At 40.7% G+C, this 20,155-nt stretch overlaps 1 protein-coding gene across 2 annotated transcripts; it reads left to right on the top strand.

Moving 5' to 3' along the window:
• The first annotated feature begins 1,577 nt into the window (after nucleotides 1-1,577).
• LOC108935538 (WW domain binding protein 1-like) lies at nucleotides 1,578-18,705 on the top strand. 2 transcript variants are annotated; one of them, XM_018754235.2, is made up of 5 exons: nucleotides 1,578-1,841; nucleotides 13,100-13,165; nucleotides 14,288-14,447; nucleotides 17,165-17,294; nucleotides 18,339-18,705. In XM_018754235.2, exons 2-5 carry the CDS (start codon nucleotides 13,146-13,148, stop codon nucleotides 18,560-18,562), a joined length of 534 nt encoding a protein of 177 aa, XP_018609751.1. In that variant the 5' UTR covers nucleotides 1,578-1,841; nucleotides 13,100-13,145; the 3' UTR covers nucleotides 18,563-18,705. The 2 variants fall into 2 exon arrangements, with proteins under 2 accessions (XP_018609751.1, XP_018609750.1); XM_018754234.2 differs by having other exon boundaries at nucleotides 1,578-1,994.
• The last annotated feature ends 1,450 nt before the right edge of the window (nucleotides 18,706-20,155 follow it).

Raw genomic sequence — 20,155 nt, 5'->3', positions numbered from 1 at the left:
CCAAGGACTCAAATGATTTTGCTCTCTGGACACCGGGTGTGTGGGGTGGGTGACTCTCAAACTCAAGAGGCTGTTCAATCACAGAGCTCCATTGCTGAGTTTGGCCACTGAAAAAAGGCGTTATTCTGAGACGACTCACAAAGACTCAATTTATAGTCAAGGTGTCAAGATTCAGGAAGCACAATTATTCTCTATAGTTTGTTCAAGGCTGTTGATGCTGTTAACTTGTAAAAATAAGTCATTTTCCTACTGTGTTGATAGCTTACTCGTAACTCCATATTCAAAGGTAGGAAGGGAGGAAATGTTATGTATTTGATAAAAAGGTAAATAAAAATATAAGAGGAGAGGAAAGAAAAATGCAAATCCGATCAGGTCCGATACGAGGACCTTCTTCCAAACCCACGCCTTTCTCCTTCTCTCAGTTTATGCGCTTTTCTCTGTGCAGCTCTGTTGTTGTTGTTATTTACTATAGTAAGAGGGCGCTCATGGATACATTCATGTGTCTGTGTGTTGTTGGGACTCGGTAAATGGAGGAATCTGTTGAATTGGAATTCTGCATATCTTTGTGTATGGTATTGTATATACCTTTGGTGTAAGTGCAAAAATACAGCACCGTAAATCATCCTGTAGGAATAAATTTTAATTTAGATCACTTTACACAAAAGTGCTATATGGTATAGGTTTAGTACGTGATACAGTGAATAAGCTGTAAGACTGGCCACCATTTAGTGCCGCTGTAGTTGCAAGCCATCAGCGGGAGCATCATAGCAGTGGTGTGCGGTGGCCAGTCTCAGAAGTTATTGACTGCACCACTTTGTTGTATGTGGTGTCATATATAAGGATAAGATATACAATCTACTTAATCCATGCTATATTGTACGATTATGTATTATGTACTTGCATACTCTACTATATACCCATAGTAATAATCAGCAGTGGTAATCTACAGTAAAATTTAAGTATTTACAGTATATATGTATATAATATGTGGCTAAAAATGACATTTAATTGCTTTCTAGACATCCTTGTCTATTTGCTCCTAAGTTGCTATAAAACGCTATGATGAATGAATGTGGAGTATCTTACGATGAAGTGTTTATATTACTGTAATTGTATTTCTTATTCTGTAACAAATGAGCATGCGCATTAAAAAATACAATACATGAGTAATTCTTGTTAGATTTTTTTTAAGGCACTTTGGATTATTAGTTTTGTGTGTAAGGTTCTGGTGCAAAATATTGGAAGTGAGTGTTTAAAACATGCTAATACTGTATTTCCTCCTTTCTGAGTGACCATTTGACAATCAAATTAAATAAAGTCATATTTTTCATTTGATGTACCTCTGAAGGCATCTTTCGTCTTAACTAAAAATCATTTATGGTATTTTGCAGATATCCATCTGATCTTTAAGAGAAATAGCTCAGTAAATTTTGAATGTTTTCCCTAACAGTTAAAGGATCGTAGTAAAGTGTAGTGTCCTGTTATGTTACGTCCCCACCGGGAGGGGGCGCTGTCGACCGCAACTCCTGTTTTCGCCGTGCGCGGCGCTCTTGGCATTTCTCGTCAGCTCATGTTTATGTAGCAGTTCCCGCTTGCGGAAGGCGGTGTGTGTCGGAGGCGAGGAAACGGGACTTTTCTTTACCCCTCCTTCTCCGATTTGTGACCCATCGTACACGGCATTGTTCGGGCAGCTACCGAGGACGCGCACGGAGCGGCGCGCACGCCGGCATGCGCTGCAGATAGCCAGCGGCGGCCCGTCCTGTCTCTTGTCTGAACTTGGTGCGAGTTAACATGGCAACCGAGCGGCTCGTGGGCGCCGCCGCGCGCGACTGACTCGGTCGGTGAGTGAGTCCGCGCTCGGGTGTTGGCCGCTCTGTCTCTGTTCCGCTTTGCGGAGAACACGCGCGTCGTCGTTGGGCGCAGTTTGAGAAGAAGCCGTTCGACGTCGGTTATTAGTATTTGGATTGGAAGGAGTCGTTCGGCTGGGGTCCCAGGTAAGTTATTCAATTGCGTAATTCAATTGTGAAAGTTGTAAACTGGAGAGTCACAGAGTCAGTGTGGAAACACTGACTGACACTCTGACGTGACGAGTGAGCGCTCTCCTTTTTTTTTGCTCCTCTCTCACACATTTGCTTTCACTGTTTCCACTGTTTCATCTCACTCCTCCGGTAACAAATGATGTAAATCGACCGAGTGATTTTACCCGCTTATTTTTATCATGCTTCCGCGTATCCCAACCCAAGTACCTAGTTTACTACTTTGGCTGGGTGCAGCAACGGAAGGTAGGAGGATTCGAACCCTGATTGGTTGCAAGGTCATGACTCTAACCGCTATGCCCTCTGCTGGCCCTACAGAAGTGCAGAGTAAGTGTCCAGCAGGGAATGGAGCTGTTCTACACCGAGGTCTTCGAGAAAAGTGTCAGTCAGTGTTGGTAGTTTGGGCTTCAAACAACCGGCCGTGGTGTACACACTTTTCACGCACACAGCTCATACCCCGCATGAAACGCACAAGATGAAGAACCACTGAGCATTATTGATGGTGTTATTACTGTTGTTATCTCTTGGCTTATGAAAGCCCCTTAGTTACAGCATTTCACCGATTCGATTGGTACAGTTGGGTGTATTTACCGGAGTAACTCCGGGTAAGTGCTTTGATCAGGAGTATTACTGTAAGCATAAGGAGCTGGTCATGATCCAGCAGCAGTGAGGTTGTGATTCCATGTCCATCACTGCTGTGCTGCCTCTTGGCTGTAACTCCATCTCTCACACATGAGCAGTTATCTCCGGGTGCTGCGGTGGTTAATGTCCCAGGGTTCAAATCCTGCTGCCTTTTCCATTATCAGGGTATTTACCCTAAATTACAAGTGGATACATTGTGATTATTTGTTTGTTGCAAGTTATTTGGGCTAAGAGTAATAATTCATTACCCGCATTCAAAATCAATGTATGGGTTTTCATTCGGCGGATATGACTGCTGCTGCATAAAATGCTGAGATTAATTAAATGAACTTCGATGCGATGGTCGATTGCACACCAGTAGTGGTTAACAAGTTCCTCTCTGAAAAAGTCATCTAACTGAGCCAGCCTGTACTTCTTCAGTTCGCGCATGATTTAAAATCTAGGCTAAAATCTTTGTAGCTTTTGTGTTTAATTGTTTTACATCCCTGAAGTGTTAGTTTTCAGAATGGGTGCTGTTATCTGGGTCTAATTGTTTCAGATCTTAATCTGATATTTATTATTTCACAGAAGTTAAACACAAGCGTTCCATACAAAATTTATTTGGCAATGAACTGACATCCCATCCCCGACCAAATATGTTAAGTGTTGGCAATTAAAAAGGCACTTTTAAAGCCTTCAGAGTACGGAGATGTTACATTTTAATAGATTAAACATGCAAACTCCTTTTGAGTTTCATCAAGAGACTGACAAATATAAACATGTAGGTGTAATATTTTTAGCATTTCTGCATTCAGAAAATGAGAAAGTTGATGGAATATATTTTCTGTGTGAGTTCAAAAGCAAACAAGTTTTAAATACAGTGCCAAAAGTTGAAAGGAAAAGCTCATAACTTGGAAAGGAAATCTTATAACTTGAGGCAATAAAATGCATAGAATGCTCTTAAAATGCAATATCATTATAAATCACTCTGTGATTTATGATGTGATTTACTATTCTTTTATTGAAAAGGTGCGTTTCAAGTAGTAGTAGATTAGTAGTTATTAAAATTGTTTTATTAGGTATTGTTGCACTGTTTATTTTCTTGGCTGGCACATTTTTTCCAAAGTACATTGTGAGTGCTTGTATATACTGTGAGTTTTGAATACTAAGCTATTGACAATTACTTGTCCATGTACAGCTGACTAATGTTTTATGGGCGCATTTAAAAGCAGCTTCTCAAAATACAGTACTTTACAATAAGGAAGAAATACATTGGTTATAAGTTTTAAGCAGTTTCTGATAAAATCAGAATTACAATGAAACAGAAAACAAAAAATTACAGCATTTTTGTTCAATAGATTCTATTGTTCTTATATCAGTTATTAATAATGACCTGTACAGTGTAGAGTCACGGTGGTCTGGAACCTATTCCAGAAGCACAGGTTGCGAGGCAGGGTACCCCATGAATGGGACCCCATTCATTTGTTCGCACATAATACAGGCAATTTAGAATCCCCTGTTCTCCTGTAACACGTTTTTGGACTGCTAGGAGGAAATCCATGCAAGCATGGGGGAAAATTCAAACTCTAGACTGTGCTGTGTGTCCAATTCATGTTTAAAGCAATAGTTTAGGAGCTTTTGAGGCACAAGCTGTGCCACCATGCAACCCAAGAACAGCACAGTAAGAAGAGGAAATGGTAGATAAATGATTATTGAGAATGGGGGAAGTGGGCAGGAAAAGGAAACATGTCTTATGTGTATGTGATTTTGAACAGACGGGCCTTATGCCTTGATTTAAAGGTGCACAGTGGAGTTCTGATAATCTGGATTTGGGTAACTTGCTTTTCAATTAAGCTTTTTTAATTCACACACACATTGGCTGAAGCATAGTGGTTAGGGGCAGCTGGTAGCATAGTGGTTAGAACATCTGCCTTTGGACCCAAGGGTTGCAGGTTTAAGCCTCACCTCTGGTTGTAGTACCCTTGAGCAAGGTACTTAACCTGAGTTGCTCCAGTAAAATTACCCAGCTGTATAAATGGGTAAATAATTGTAACCTTAACATTGTAAGTCTCTTTGGAGAAAAGTGTCAGCTAAATGAATGAATAAATGTAAATGAACCCCTTGGGGTTCATTTATTTAACACAGGGCAAAAGGCTGGAGGGGGAGGGGACACACCTAAGATGGGACGCCAGGCCATCACAAGGCACCCCAAGCGGGGCTTGAACCCCAGACCTACCGGAGAGCAGGACCCAGTCCAACCCACTGCGCCATCGTTCCCCCCTTTTTTTAATTCATAAGGCAATAATTTTGCATATTTTGGTAGGAAAAAATTAGTAAAACTTGTGGTTGAGGAACATGTTTTTCTATATATATTAATGATAATGAAGACATCCTTTCATGAGAATGTTTATGATCATGTCTTCAGGACAAATTACACTCGTTATGTGAAGGAAGCCTGTTTGATTTATACTGTCAAAGCAAGCTGCATATCTTTTTCAATGTCTTGTTAACTGATGTTTAAGTACATACAAAATTTCATCGTATTGTATACAATGACAGTAAACTTTATATTTAGTATTGCAATTTTTACATTAAAAGGACTTTTGTCTGTTTTGTTTTTTAAGATCTTGTCCCTAAGCTGTAGGTAGTTTGAAAAGGTGAATGGTTTCAGCTCACTAGCCACATGTTTAGAATCATTTCGAGAAGGCCTTTCAATAGTGCTATATAAAACATTTTATGTTTATTCATGTAGTGAATACCTTTCTTCAACGTGGCTTACTATATGGTGTTTGTGTACTAAAGAACTATTATCTGTTTATACAGCTTGATTATTTTTTACTGTATCAATTCAGTATAAGTAAGAAGCCACTATTTGAAACCAGACTTTACAATTGTTATAGGAAATCTACAACTACACTTGTGGCCCCATAATACTACTAAAATTGCTTACAAGAGATCATAGGAAGATGTAGCAAACACTCGTTTAATCCACACAAGTTATTTGAATCTAAATCAGGAAATCAAAATGTCATGCTCAGCAATGAGTCATTTCCTTACAAATGGTTGGATCTGTCTTGATACAGTGTGATTAATATAATTTTGCAGGTGAAAGTGTAAATTAAATTACATGAATGTCACTTGTGCTTAAAGTGGTGTCTTGGCACCCTGAGCACCATAGGCTATTCACTACTCACGTCAGCATCCATTTTCCAGAGCTCGTAAATACCAAATGAACGTTACCCTCTGTATGTATTGTGCGTCTGATTGTTTGCAGCGAGCCGCAGATCACTTGCGGTTGGTGTTTATGAATATATGGAAATGTTTCAGTGCACAGTGGAAATACCCTGGCCTCCAAACAGCTTCTTTAGCCTTTAACTTTTTTGCTGCCTTAACACAGTTAAGGCAAAAAGTAGATTATAGTAGGTAAGAAGTATAAAGTAGGTGTTTATAAATTTTTTTATCGTCTTCTGGGTCTTACAATATTTAAAAAAAAAAAAAAAAAAAAAACTTTCATTGCTGAATTTTCAGTGAATTACTAATGCATGTAACAAATTTGGCGAAATTAATCTACTGTAGTTCACTTGAGGGGAAAAAAATTTAACTTGTTGCTGAAGTGTTAGTAGTGAACTATGTAGTATTTGTCTTCAGTTTTTAAGAGGGAGGGGCAGTTGCACACAGTGTAACCAAGTACTTTTACTTCATTCTTGAAGGGGGAGGAGGAAACCATCTAACTGCTGCTCCTTGCTGAGACTTCTAAGCCAAGCTACCGAAAGGAAATGCATGTGTGGTTATTTTCCCCAGTCTCTTTTTATAGCACAGAGCTTTTCTAATAAAGTTGGAGGTACCACCAAACAGCAGCTGGGGTAGCCCTGGTTTAACAAATTAATTTAAATTAAATGCTTTCTCCTTCTGCCTCTTATTTCTTTCATCTGAATGGATTATATAGTGGAATCTTTTACATAGCAGTTGATGTTTTGATGATATTTTCATGACTCATTTTTATCAGACTTGCGTGAGTTTGAGAGAGGATGGATATGATTTTTCTCAGGCTAAAATGTAGAAAAGCTTCCTGTGTTCCTCTACTGTAGGCAAGCAGGACCAGGTCCTTCTCACAGGGGCAGTGTGTGATGTGTACATTGGATGGTCTAACCTTCAAAACTCAGGCGTGATCCCACATCTTGAGTTCTCGGGATGTTGTGGAATTCACTACTATGCCATCCCAGCAGCGTGGTAAAAGGCCCTTTTACACTTGGTGTGACTAAGAGCCTATTGTCTGTCCGTCCATCCATCCTCCCATCATCAGTAGTCGCTTGTCCAGTGAAGGGTCATGGTGGGCCACAGCCTACTCTGGCCCACCTTAAAAAATAGGCTGCTTTTCTTCTTTTTCTTTCTGTAAGCTTTGTTCCTGCCTTAAAATTTAGTCTGACCTGCAATGATCATAAATAAGAAAGCTAAATATGAGTTTGCTTTTCTCTGTGCTCATGAAGCTGAGAAACTCACTGCAGTAACACTGAATGCAAAAAGGGAAAGGGGTGCAGCTGGCTCACTATCAGCAGAGCTTCCATAGGGTTAGTCAAGGGCCACTACCAATTTTGGCTGTTAAATTAGTTGTATTCATGGTGCTTTTCATACTTATGTCCATTGGAAGCATGCAAACATGAAGGAATGTTTGTTTCACTTTTTGAACCTCTTCTGTTTTCCACTTCATATTAGTCTGCATGTGTGAAGAAAAACAAAAACCTGCATGTCTGTGAACTTTAAGAGGAAGTAGGTTTGCCTCAGGGTGTAGCATTTTTCTGACTTTTTCTCACTTTGTTCCACTGGGACTTTAATTCTGCAAATGATTCTAGTATTTGTGGTGGAGAGAAGCTGTTGCTTGTTGAATTGGGCTTACATTTTTAAAAATAGAGCTAATGTATTAATTGCATTTTTGATTAAGCTATACGTATGCTTAAAGGGATAATTTGTGTAAGCAATTTTTTTCCTGAATTTCCAGCAAATGTTTCCAGGGGTCCTCACAGGGTAGGTGTTTGTTTAATGTTTATTTAGAGTACCCACTGTGCTGCTTAGTGGTCTTAAAGTATGTTTTTCTTTTGTCCAAGAGCAAAATATAAAAATTTCTGAAACCCCTTTATAAGGCTTCCAAACATCCATACTGTAGCAGCAGTTTGTTCATCAAAACAAATAATGCTAAAAGGAAGTATAGTTTTTCAGTTTTTTAATTTTAGTAGTGAAAGGTATGGTCGGTGTGGTCAACTCCCAGGCACTGTTTAAAGATTGTTAGTCATGGTTCACATAGGCTTTGCTCACACTAAAGAAAATGGGTTGAGTAAGAGCGCCCCTGGTTTTTATAGCGGCATTAATATTTTTTGTGTTTGAATAATGGTTGTTTTCCACATAAAATTTAAAACCTTACTGGCCTGAGTGTGCAGGGCCTCGTTTACTATGTGTTAATTTATTTGAAATTCAGCAGATGTAGCTCACATTGTTCGACTCCAACAAAGATTTCTCAACATGTTCTTGTAAGTGGTATGACGGGAATTGTTTGGCTGCTCTAACTCGCCAGCTGCTTGTATAGGTGGGGGAAAAAACAAGCGATCTGTTGTGTTCAGTGTGTCTTAGAAGTATCAAATTAATGGGATGATAAGTTACGGTTAGGGTACTGGCTTTGTTGGCTTCTGTGTGACCAGTGGTTCACCTTTGAAAGGACAAATCTCATTCTATTAATGTGACAAATGAATACTTTTGAGTAATAATGAATTTTTATTTTTTTCTATATATATATATATATATATATATTCTTAATGTGTTGTGAAAATGCATTCAAGAATATTTATTTTTAATGTTTTGTAATTCAACTTGATGGGGGATTTTTTGTTTTTCTTCATATGTGAAAACTCTTGAATGGAATTAAAGTCCTTGTGTCATCACTTGGAAGCTTCAGTTTCAATGCAAAGAGAAAACAGCATAATATCCTTGGCTGCAAGCTCACAGGCTGTTTGTTCGACCCCTGATTCCTTGTATTGTTTATGTAGGTGGGAAGTTGCGGGAATGGGGAGGGTCTGTAGTAGTGGCTCCATGGGTAAGACTTCCTGTGAACTCTGGTTCTTTTGTTTGCATTGTCTGAAAAATGCAGAATTTTGGGTATGTCCTGGTGCCTACTGGACTGAGTTTCCTGAGACCTCTGGGTAATGCATCCTGCCCACACTGCTGCCGGTTCAGTTTCAGCCAGTCAAAATGTACGATGGCACAGGAAGTAGCGCTGCTGTATCACAGCGACTGGGTGGTGTGAGAGGACGTGGGTTTGATCCCCGCTCAGTCTGTGCAGAGTTTGCATGTTTTCCCCGTGTCTGCGTGGGTTTCCACCAGGTGCTCCAGTTTCCTCCCACAGTCCAAAGACATGCTGTTCAGGTTCACCCGTAGTGAGAGTGACAGTGTGCTCCACTGGTGTGTGCATGAGTGACCCATTGTAAGTAGTCCATCCATCCATCCATCCATCCATCTTCCTCCGCTTTTATCCGGGGCCGGGTCGCGGGGGCAGCAGTCCGAGCAGAGTACTCCAGACCTCCCTCTCCCCGCACACCTCCTCCAGTTCCTCTGGGGGAACCCCAAGGCGTTCCCAGGCCAGCCGGGAGACATAGTCTCTCCAACGTGTCCTGGGTCTGCCCCGAGGCCTCCTCCCAGTGGGACAAGCCCGGAGCACCTCCCCAGGGAGGCGTCCAGGAGGCATCCGGAACAGATGCTCCTCAGTGAACCGCCACCTTATCGTGGTGGAGGGGTTTGAGTGCCTGAATGAGTCCAGGAGCTATGTTGTCTGGGGCTACATGCCCCTGGTAGGGTCTCCCATGGCAGACAGGTCCTGGATGACAGACGAGACAAAGCGCGGTTCAAAAACCCCTTATGACGAAAATATCAAGGCGTCCGTTTACCCCGCCCGGTATGGGGTCACCGGGGCCCCACCCTGGAGCCAGGCCTGGGGGGGGGGGGCTCGCATGCGAGCGCCTGGTGGCCAGGTCTATGCCCACGGGGCCTGGCTGGGCTCAGCCCGAAGCCACAACGTGGAGCCGCTCTTCGGTGGGCTCACCACCTGCCGGAGAAACCGTAAGGGGCCGGTGCATTGTGATTTGGGCGGTGGTCGGGGCCGAGTGCCCGGCCGACCCAAACCTCGGGCGCCAACTCTGGTTTTTGGGACTTGGAATTGTAAGTAGTGTATCTAGCAATGTAAGTCACCTTGGTGAATAAGGTGTGTGGGCTGATAACACTACATAGAGTTCATTGGAAGTCGCTTTGGAGAAAAGCATCTGTGAAATGGATAAATGTAAATGTACCTCTCACCTGCCAGGTGTGTTGTGCTACCCTGGAATGCCTAGGAAGGGGCTTTAGAGTAATTAGACTCTGCAGGGATATATTTTTCTCCCATTTTCTCTGCCTGAGATTTTTTGGTTTTTCCTCTCCTCAGTTGCCAGATGTCTTTTTGTCTCAATGTAACTCATAATCAGCTGGCTGCTTTGTTGTTCTTCTTTACTTTTTTTTATCACATTGTGTTAATTTAATTGTGCTGTGTTCCATTGTTCAGAAGAACACTATATGAAGAACCTGTTGAATTGTTCAGTGATCGTTTATTTCTGTCCTAGGTTCATTTTGGTTAGTTACCACACAATATGTTACCCTAGTCTGTCATCAGCTGATTTATCTTGTGATCTTGGGAGAACTTTTTTTGCCTTCTACCTATGTCTTGTCTCTCTGTGTTTTGTCTTACAGAGAGGTCTGTCATATAAAAATAATACTGCTATCCAGCTCTTGTCCCAGAGGACTGAATCTGGGAGGATTTCAGCCAGACCATGATCCACCTGACTTGTTCTCTTGGTTGAAATAGTTTTTCCCTTTCTTAGTGGTGTGAGAAATGCTGGGTAGCCTACTGATCTTGGCTCTTCTACTAGTTTTGTTGAATAGTCCAGCACCAAAGCCTGTATTTTGTTAGAACTCTAAGCACACACCTCCTTCCACCCACTAGCATGCTTCATCTTCTTCAGGCCTTTTTTTTTTTTTTTTTTTTTCTCGGGAAGTGATCTCTCCAGACAGACATGCAGCACTCCACTGAGACTACATTCATGGGAGTTGAGAGAAGAAGTGAACACAAGTTCATAAGTTTCCTCAAAAGGGAGGTGTGCTTTTTTTTTTCCTCCCCCCATTTTCTAGAATATCTTCATTGACTTGGGTTTGGACCTGGGATGGGAATGAGAGCCACAGGGGAGGTAGCAGGTATATGAAAGCAGGTGTGAAATGTCTTCATTTGTGTTCTGCCTGAAGAGGCATGCTGGTGTAAATACACTACCCCCACCAGTTTAACGGTTGCAGAGGTCTTCTCAAGACATGAAGTCAACTCATGACAAAATGATCTCTGGTTTTCCTTTTCAATTTGTGTACAGTAAATATACTTCACTGGAGGTTGGGGCCACCTTTGCTTTTTTGGTAAATAAACCCCTGTGAACTTCTGAACTGGGTTCATTCTGGGCTCTGATTCCAGCATAAGTTAGTGTTGGGTTGATTTGGAGCGATCTGATGTGGCTTCAGGAGTTGTTCTGTATCTCAAACACAGGTTTTTTTAATTTATTTGGTTGGTAATGAAGACAGCTACCATGGAAATGCAATGTGATGACTGCCTACATGTCCAGGCATTACCTGAAGAAAGTGATTCAAGTGATGAAGGTGCTTATGTAAGTGCATACAACTTAAAAGAAGGAACTTGGTCTTATTTCATATTTTTCCGTTTTAAAATATGGCTTTTTGTAGTCATGTTGTTTTAGTTCCTGGCCACTGCACTTAAATTTAAATCTGTAAAGATTTTTTTTGTGACCACAGGAGCCTAATTATTAGCAGGAATGTTGGCCTTGCTCCAGAACGGACAGATCACACCCTTCCCAATCAGGTTGCAGAGTTGCCCCAGGCTTCGTTTTGGAATTTCCAGTTCACACGCTGTTGATATCTTCCTTATGTCTTTGCTACGCTGGTGCATTGCAGTTAAGATTGTGGTTAAGGTCGGTTCACTGCAAAATGTGACATTTGTGCATGGCTCCACATGCTATGACCTGAACTCCTACGTCTGTTTTTCTGGTGGACAAGGGTGAGGGTGGAGTGATGATCTGTGTTACTGCATCAGTTCTCCTATAATGTTCCTCCCTGTCAAGTTCTACTGTGGTTTTTCTCATTACAGCATTTATCCAGCTTGCTTTTCTGGTGTTTAGAATGTGGTAGTGGGAATGCCCCCGTATCTACTCGGATAGTAAATACAGTCCCTTAGCCTCCACTGAGCTTCAGCGTGCTACTACGTTTATTATCATCACCTTCGTCAACTTATTGGAGCTGTAAGGCACCCGTGCTACCTGCTGTTCTACCACTTAATACAGTGACAGCTGTAAAGGTGAAGAAGCTCATTTGAAGTCTGGCAGAGATGTAGAAGCACAGCCATTCCCTGTTTCCCTTTTTTTGGGACTTTTGGGACGGGACAGGGCGGGTGTACCCTCTGTGACTTCCTGGAATGAAACCGCTTTATGATAAAACTTTGAGATGGTATCACAGGGCTCTTTGATAACCACTCACGAAAGAGTTCAGATTAGTCACATCCTGCAACAAACTGTGTATCACGCAGCTTTCGTGTGCGGGAAGTCGATTTGAGAAATGTTTCATAAACGCGTCCTTTTCACAAGGGATTTGTTCTGCAGAACTGACAATGCGGCCATGGACTTAATTTGTATAATTTACAACTGTACAATTAGTCTTCAGCATGTCTGAACATTTGTAGGCATAGAAAATGGGCAAAAGTTCAAAACCCACTCCTGAAACGGTTTGTCATACATGTCCCTGTTGAGATTATTAGTAATTTTATGCTGTTTTTGTGTGTCCTTTTGCTAACTGCAAGGGTGTAAATGTGGTGGCACTTTATTAGAAGGTGGGCTGCAAGTTTCTGATCTGTGAGGGAAGTGGAGTGCGCGGGAGAGCAAGTCCACACACACTCTCACATTCCTCTACGTAGTCTGTCTTCTCTATATCGGCCACATTTGACATGGCCAACCTCCAAGGATAACCCTTGTTCAGAAAAACACCACTGCTCATCTCTTTCACGTCTGCTACTTATAAGAGACTTCTTTTAGTGTTTGCCACAAATCAGATCTTGACTTGGTTTTTCCGTTTGAGTCATGGGGAATTCTGTGACTAAAAATGATATACAATTCACTAGTAGAGAGAGATAAGATTTTTATTGGTATATTGTGAATGAGTAATTTTACCTGAGGAATTGGTGACTCCAGGAATAACAGATGTTTACATGTTCACACTGTATTTTAGCTACAGGTTAGATTGTGCAGCTTCACTATGGTTAAACATGAATAAAGGCTTTTTGTGTTCTCCGTTTTTCATGCTTTGTGCAATTTTTTTCCCCCCAGGGATTTTTTTTTTGGATTATGAGAACCACCTTTCACTGAACTTAATATGGAGCTTTACTGGTACATGTAAGTACAGACCTTGGATATCTCTCATACTCAGTGTTGTGTGGAAAATTTGAAATGCTGTGTGTGTGTGTGTGTGTGTGTGTGTGTGTGTGTGTGTTCTTAAACCCAAACAAAATAAAATGCACCATTTCAGAGCCAACGGTCATCTTGAATCGTCAAGGGTGTTTGTCTTGTGTTCCGTTTAAGATTTTACAGCTGTGTAAAGTTTTGCCAAAAAGCCTGAACCAAGGACTTCTTGGAAGGAAAAGCCTTTATTTAAAACGATGTAGTAGCAATGATGTGTTGTTGATTGATAGTGTTATTTGCCCATATAGGTGTTAAAGTGTTTAGTTTCCTGCCGTTGGTTTAATAAATTGTTTATTTTAGCAATCTAAAATTCAGTGACTTCAGTTATACAACCACCACATGTATGGTCGAGGTTTTGTTTTGCAAGCCTTACCATACAGAAGTAATGTCAGAATCCACTTTTATACTCATTAAGTTTGTTGTTGGCACTTTACAAAAATAAGAAGCATGAGGAAATAAGCATTTTCTTAAGCCATAATCTTCTCTTTAACATCTCCTGTCCAATGAGCTAAACTAAATTTAGCTAAATATTCTAGCATATTGAAGACATGTACAAATAATTTTCATATTCAATTTCTAAAAGCCTCCCCCTCCCCAAAAAAAATGCTTAAGTATCCCTTTGGTGCCAAAATTATCCGTAAAACTCTCGTGAAGGATCACTTTTATCCCCACTCATTGTATGTTACACAACTTGTTTATTTCCACTCACAATAATAGCTCCAACACCCAAATTTTTGTTAATTGCAAAACAAGCTTAAATTATTAGCAGTTACTATGCATAGTACAAATAGTTTTTGCATACACCAGGGGATACACTGGAAAAAGTTAATCTGAAACAAACCATTTAACTAATGGTACTGTATGTGTTTGTGTGTGCGTGTGCGCACTGTTGTGCAAAATGTTGCTTTTCTGATTTATCATTAATGTGAATCTTGTTCTTTCCACACTTGCACTTTGAGCAGAGGTCACTTTGAGAGTGTTTGCTCCTCTGTGTTACCTAGTTTGAAACATCAAGGCACCCTAACGTGTCATTTTCTGTGTTCTCTTTTTGCACAGAATCGTCATAATATTCATCATCATAAAGATCTTTTTCTACATCTGCTGGTACCGGTCACGGCAGCGGCAGCTGGCAGCCTACCTGAGCAACCCCCGCAATGCACAGATCGTCATCGTCGGGGGCAGGGCTTACCTGCACCAGATGTGTGAGAGCCAGAACGTAGGTTTCCCCTTGGTTTTCCCCAGTGTACTCATTCACTAACAAGTATGAAGGAAGGTGCTTGAGAAGAGGACGAGGCACAGACATGGGGCGGATCTTTCACCCCCTTCCAGCGGCTTAGCTTGTGTCAGGTTGTCAGTGTTTGTGTTGACTCAGTAGCCCTGTGGACCCAGCGGGATCATGGGCGGGCCTTGCTTCAGCCTGTCATTTCATTGGGGTTTGTTAAGGGATTAGTTTCAGACATGTGAAAGTTTTCTGTTGACACGTCTGACCTAGTCATTCTGAGAACATGTTTGTTGCTGGAGAGTCGAATACTTTAGAGTTGCAGAACATCTTAATCCTGACTGGTTAGCAGCTCATAGATGTTCTTTCAATTCAGTTTTGTGAGCAGTAGACATCTCCTGACATTTGATTTTGTTGTTCACTGAAGGCTATCATCTTGGCAAATACACAGGGGCCCATCTTTGATCACACTTGTTTAATATTTGGTCATCTGGGAAGATTAGGTCATAGCTTTGAAATTTGGCGGGTTGTTTGTATTAACGTTTCTTTAACAATTTAAATTAATCATTCTATGTTGTGTTTGAATAAGAATATGCCTTCAAATGGAATCAACTTTCCAAGTTGGTACAAATTAATGTCCATACCTATATGTTTGCCAAGTAGCTGTGACATGTAGCTCTGCCTGTCTCTTCTTTGTAACTTCTGGCATTTGTGATCAATGAGTGCTTGGTAATAGAGGGAAATATAAAAGAAAACTGGGTCAGCAGGTGGCGTAGTGGCATCTTCCAAATTAGAAGGACCTGCGCTCGAACCCTTTTGTGCGAGGCACTTACCCTGAGGTGATGCAGTAAAAACTACCCGTCTGCATAACTGGTTAAATAATTGTAATTAGCTTAGTGCACAAACCCATCTTTTTAAGTTATGGAGAAAAATATCAGTTAAATGAAGAGTCATAATAATAGTAACGTACTTTCCAATGCACCTGTTTGTTTTTATAATGTTCTTGATATAATTCTATGGGAGTAGAAGTTTGGGTTTGCATGTGTTAAGGAAATCCTTTTAAAATGGCTTGTTCATTTCAGTTGAAATTCATTGGAAGTGAAGTCAAAGCCGCAAACTCAAAAGCAAAAGTAATGCTGCAACTCTGCATATTTTTTTAACATCTGGAAAGTACTTTTTGTTGATTCAAAATAAATGTCTCCGATGCTTGTCTCCTTGACTCTTCAGTGATTTAATTTCAGTACTTTAATGTTGAGAATGCAGGGGGATTTGCTGACCTTTTAATAAGACTTTTGTGGGTTCTCTGCAAATGTCTTCTTTGCAGGTGGAAAAACTTATTCTCCTGGAAACTATGATCTAATGCTGATGGGAAATGTTATCAAGACCAGTGATGCTATTGTTTTTAAACCCCTAGATATTGGATTTAAATGTTCTTTGTAACTGCTCGAAATGATCTTTCACACTTGCCCTTGTATGAAATTTGTGAAATGCTGGAGACTTATTTTCATTTTAGTCAGGACACAGACAAGAAACACTCCACTTTATACAGGGCCAAATTTCACCGGAAAAAAATATTGTGAGCTTATAGCTTCTATTTGCAAAACATTTTAACGTGTATAGTCAAAGCAATGTTTTTAGAAATTGTTCAGATGTCAAATCCTAATTTCTTTGTGAGCAGGCGAAATACTGAAATCCAGCATTCAAGGATATAAAGAATTGCTGAAAATAATTATTTGGAATGCCTGCTTTTGTACTTTTGTTTTTAAAAAAAATTCTGGCATAGGTTACAAAATAACATTGTGACTTCCTTTTTGTTCTTGAAGACATTGTTTTCTTATGACCTTTACTTTTCCAATATCTTATTGAGATGGGTCTTGCCTGTGTTTGTTCCAAAGGATGGATAGGATATGCTTCCTGGTGGTTGTAAACACAAAGGGCCATTCGGTGTGGTCAGTCTTAGTGTTTTTGTTAAATTTTTGCATTTCTCAATGCTCTTTTTTTTTTTTTTTTTTTTACACCTTGGACACAGGGAGTAGAAGCTTTTGGACTGCTTTCCAGAACACTTTACAGAGAGGCCCACAGTACAGTCTGCAGTTTATTTAGTGACTGAGTATAGATGTAACAGCTTATAGAACAGTCTTCCTCAAGCCACCTCGTAGTGAAATATCTGTAAGCGCTGGGCAAGTCTTAAAAGGGGTTGGGGAGAGGACAGTATGACCTCAGTAAACAGGAAATGCCAGAGGAATAAAATAAACAAAAGATATCGAAGCTCCACATAGCAGTTCCATTTAAAAAGTTTTCTCCTCTCTGCACTGCATTTTTGGCCATGCTAGTATTTAAGATGATAAAGACACTTTAAGAAGGTCAGCCTAAGATTTTACGAACATGTTTCAGCTTGAAATATCTCATCCTAAATTTAAGATTGTTCATATTTTTAAATGTGTTTACATGACATTTTTATACAATGTAGCGAGGCATTCTTTCACTCGTATGTAAGTTTTAAGTTGCTTTTTTAGCAACATTTTTTACAGCGAAGAGGGTGATGCAGATATGAGTCACTGAGGGCAGAGAGGACACAGCAGATTTGGCTTGTCCCAGCATCAGGCTGCCTTACAGTGGAGTGTAAGGGTGGGCGGGTGGTCTGCCATGGCATGCCGGCTCCAGTCCTTCCGCCGCTCGCAACTCGACTCCCACTGCCGCTTCTCTTTCTGCAGACGTCAATCTGGCCTAGCTGGTACGGCATCCAGGACGACAGCTCCGTTGGCGAGCCCTCGGCATCCCTGCCGCCAGCGCCCTCATACACTCATCTGGACGTGCCTCCTCCATATGAAGCAGTCTCAGGAAGTAAGGGACCTTGCCATTCTCTGGTCTGAGTCATGCGTGGCAATCTGTTTATGGTTAATGTCTCCACCCAACAGAAACCCCTTTTGGCTTTGGTTTTCGTGGAACACTTGGTTCTGCTTTAGGTTTGATCTTTCTGCAAACAGGCTGATTTGAATCCTTGCACAGATTCTAAGCCTTGCCACAAATGTTGCTGTCAGTCCATACTTTGTTGTGTGGAAATTCATGAGACATATGGCCCTTTACAGAGAAATAATTTGAGAGCTTTAAGACTGGTGTATTTTATCTGACTTTGTCCTGGAGACTACATTAATCACAGAGGGTAGTAAAAAGATCTCAAATCCCTAAATATGCAGTCTTAGAAACACCCAGTTCCACCCACTCAATGTTAGGCCTCTTACATGCTCAAAGCTTTTCATGTGATCAGTCAGGCAAGGTCACAGGGAGGAAACAGAACCTGAAAACATGTCATCATGTCAGTTCATCTTTGTGATATTTAGGGCTACATGTCGACAGCAAATGGGCAAAGGGCCGGAGATGCTGGCCCCATCAGTTACTGTGTCTTATAACTTGGTGGAAAAAAATTTAAATGGGGTCATTATTTTCTGCTTGACAACAGAGCATTGTCTCATTCTATTAAAGGAATAGTTATCTGACATCATTTCTCCTGAGGTTCTTTAAAGGTCATGGCAAAAACAAAGAGGCAACTTCTCCATTATTGTGGTCTATGTTGGTATAAGGATGTGCCTAATTGGATCCATTATTGTGATACCTCAGGTCATAGCATGACCAAATGTAGATTGTTTGTTTATAAATGCTAGTAAACTTGAGAAACATTATAAATAAAGCATGCAAGGGCTACCCTTTCAGTTGCAGATAAAAACAGATCATCAGTTACATTCATCTTAAGATGGCTTATTCTGCAGTTGTAGACACTGCTGTATGGAAAAAGCTTTGCCTTGTAAATGTCTTTTTGATAATCTCTTCTGAGTTGATAGAATGACAGGTGGTCACATGATACATGTTATGTTTTTTTGTGTTTCACAGCTGATGACTTAAAGCCACCCCCCTACAGTGAGTACGCACAGGCGGACGTTGTAGGTGACCCTCAGGCCATTCTCATCCCAGAAAGTTGTGACCCCAGCAGTGTCTGTGATGCTCCGCCCCCATACTCACCCACCCCTAACACAGGGGGCCCACTGCAGGAGGGAGGTGCTACCCAGGGATCGCCGCCAGAGGAAGGCGCTCCAGCTTCCTCCCCATGTCATTGAACCCTCCCTGACCTAGAGGGATTTATTGGCCAACTGCCTGGGGAGTCCTTGCAGCGAAAACCCCATGGCAGATGTGTGCCAAAAAGTTCAGAATGACTTCTACATGTTGCCATTGATATGTCAGGAAAAAGTATTTAAAAAAAAAAAAATAGTTTCTTTTCTTAGTTTTCTTATTTTTTGCTTTTCTCTTGGGATGCAGAACTTGGCCAGGGGACAGATACCTTGCTTAGAGGAATTTGACAAACTGGCTAGACTCTTAAACAATGTTTAGGGGGAAAAGTGTTCCACACTGAGCTACTTCTCAGTTTCTTTTTTATTGAGGACTGTGTAAATGTTGACTTGATGAATTTGCAGTTTTCCTCCTGATTAACTGTTTTTTGAGATTTTGTCTTAGCCAACCCCAAACTGTGTTTAAAGATGTGAATATAAAAAAACGCGGTCATTCTCTGTGCCTCTGTACTGAATCAGGACCACAGGGGAAATGTTACCTTAAATGTATCTTTTAATGTCAAGGTGACTCGTCATGTCTTAGAAACACTGACTTGTCTAATGCCATTACTCACTTGGTAAAGATCCCTGGGGTCATATCGCTTTCCGAGGACACACATAGCACCCTTTTGCTGTACTTTGTAGGCCATAACCAAGCTAAAGCTGCTGCTTCTGGACTTTTCAATCCATCCTGTGTACCGTACAAAAAAAACATACTTAACCTCTGTGATACTTTTGAAGTGAACAATGGTGTGTTTGATTGTGCATCCCTTGTGCGAGAGGATAACTGAACGTTTAAATGTAGTATTACTTACAAAAATCTTTGTGCTCAGTTTTTTCAGAGGAATTGTGCAGTATCTATTCTGCAAATTCAGATTCAGCCCAGAAATCCTAAGATGAATGTCTTACATTGAGGTAAAGTATTCCTGGAACCAAAATTGCCTTTTCATGCTCCAAATTGGCATCATTTCATAAAGTTATGAAAACATTTCTGAAAACATTACATGTTTATTATGTGGAAATTTTTTTTATTTGCAGAAACAGTGTAAGTATAGTAATCCTTTTCACAAAATTATACTGGGCATCCTCCCTGGGCTTTGCTTTTTCAAAACAATGTTTTTATTCCTGTAAACTTAATACATGGCTTTGAACCCATACCACATTGTACAATGTGAATCGGTGGTTTAAAATTTACATCTACTCATTTTAGCTGACTTTCCTCCAAGGCAACTTACACTGTTAAACTACTTACAGCTATTTACGTGTTTATACAGCAGAGTAAATTTTTACTGGAGCAATTTATAGTACATATGAAAAACGCGCTCATTATATGTGTCTCTGTACTAAGCAGTAGGTGGGATTGTAACCTGCAGCCTAGTTGTCCAAAAGCAGCAGGCTAATCACTATGGTACCTGCTGCCCCAGCACAGTTGGGGAGACACTGAAACCCATGACTTCATAGGATTATGGCTCAATAGCAGTGATGAGAACACTTCTCATTGCTTAAATTTTAACAATGCAGAAAAAGATCATCATATTTGAGGTGTTTTTTAACTATTTGTAATTGTGCATTTATTAAATTGGTTAATTTACTTATCCATTGTAT

The sequence above is a fragment of the Scleropages formosus genome, chromosome 9 (assembly GCF_900964775.1).
Source record: "Scleropages formosus chromosome 9, fSclFor1.1, whole genome shotgun sequence".
NCBI classification, from domain to species: domain Eukaryota; kingdom Metazoa; phylum Chordata; class Actinopteri; order Osteoglossiformes; family Osteoglossidae; genus Scleropages; species Scleropages formosus.
This window is presented reverse-complemented; position numbering and strand designations above follow the sequence as displayed.

Coding starts and splice junctions, on each gene's coding strand:
- LOC108935538 (XM_018754235.2), top strand. CDS start 13,146: ATGGAGCTTTACTGGTACAT. Junction 14,448..17,164: donor AGATGTGTGAGAGCCAGAAC/GTAGGTTTCCCC, acceptor CTCTTTCTGCAG/ACGTCAATCTGGCCTAGCTG. Junction 17,295..18,338: donor ATATGAAGCAGTCTCAGGAA/GTAAGGGACCTT, acceptor TGTGTTTCACAG/CTGATGACTTAAAGCCACCC.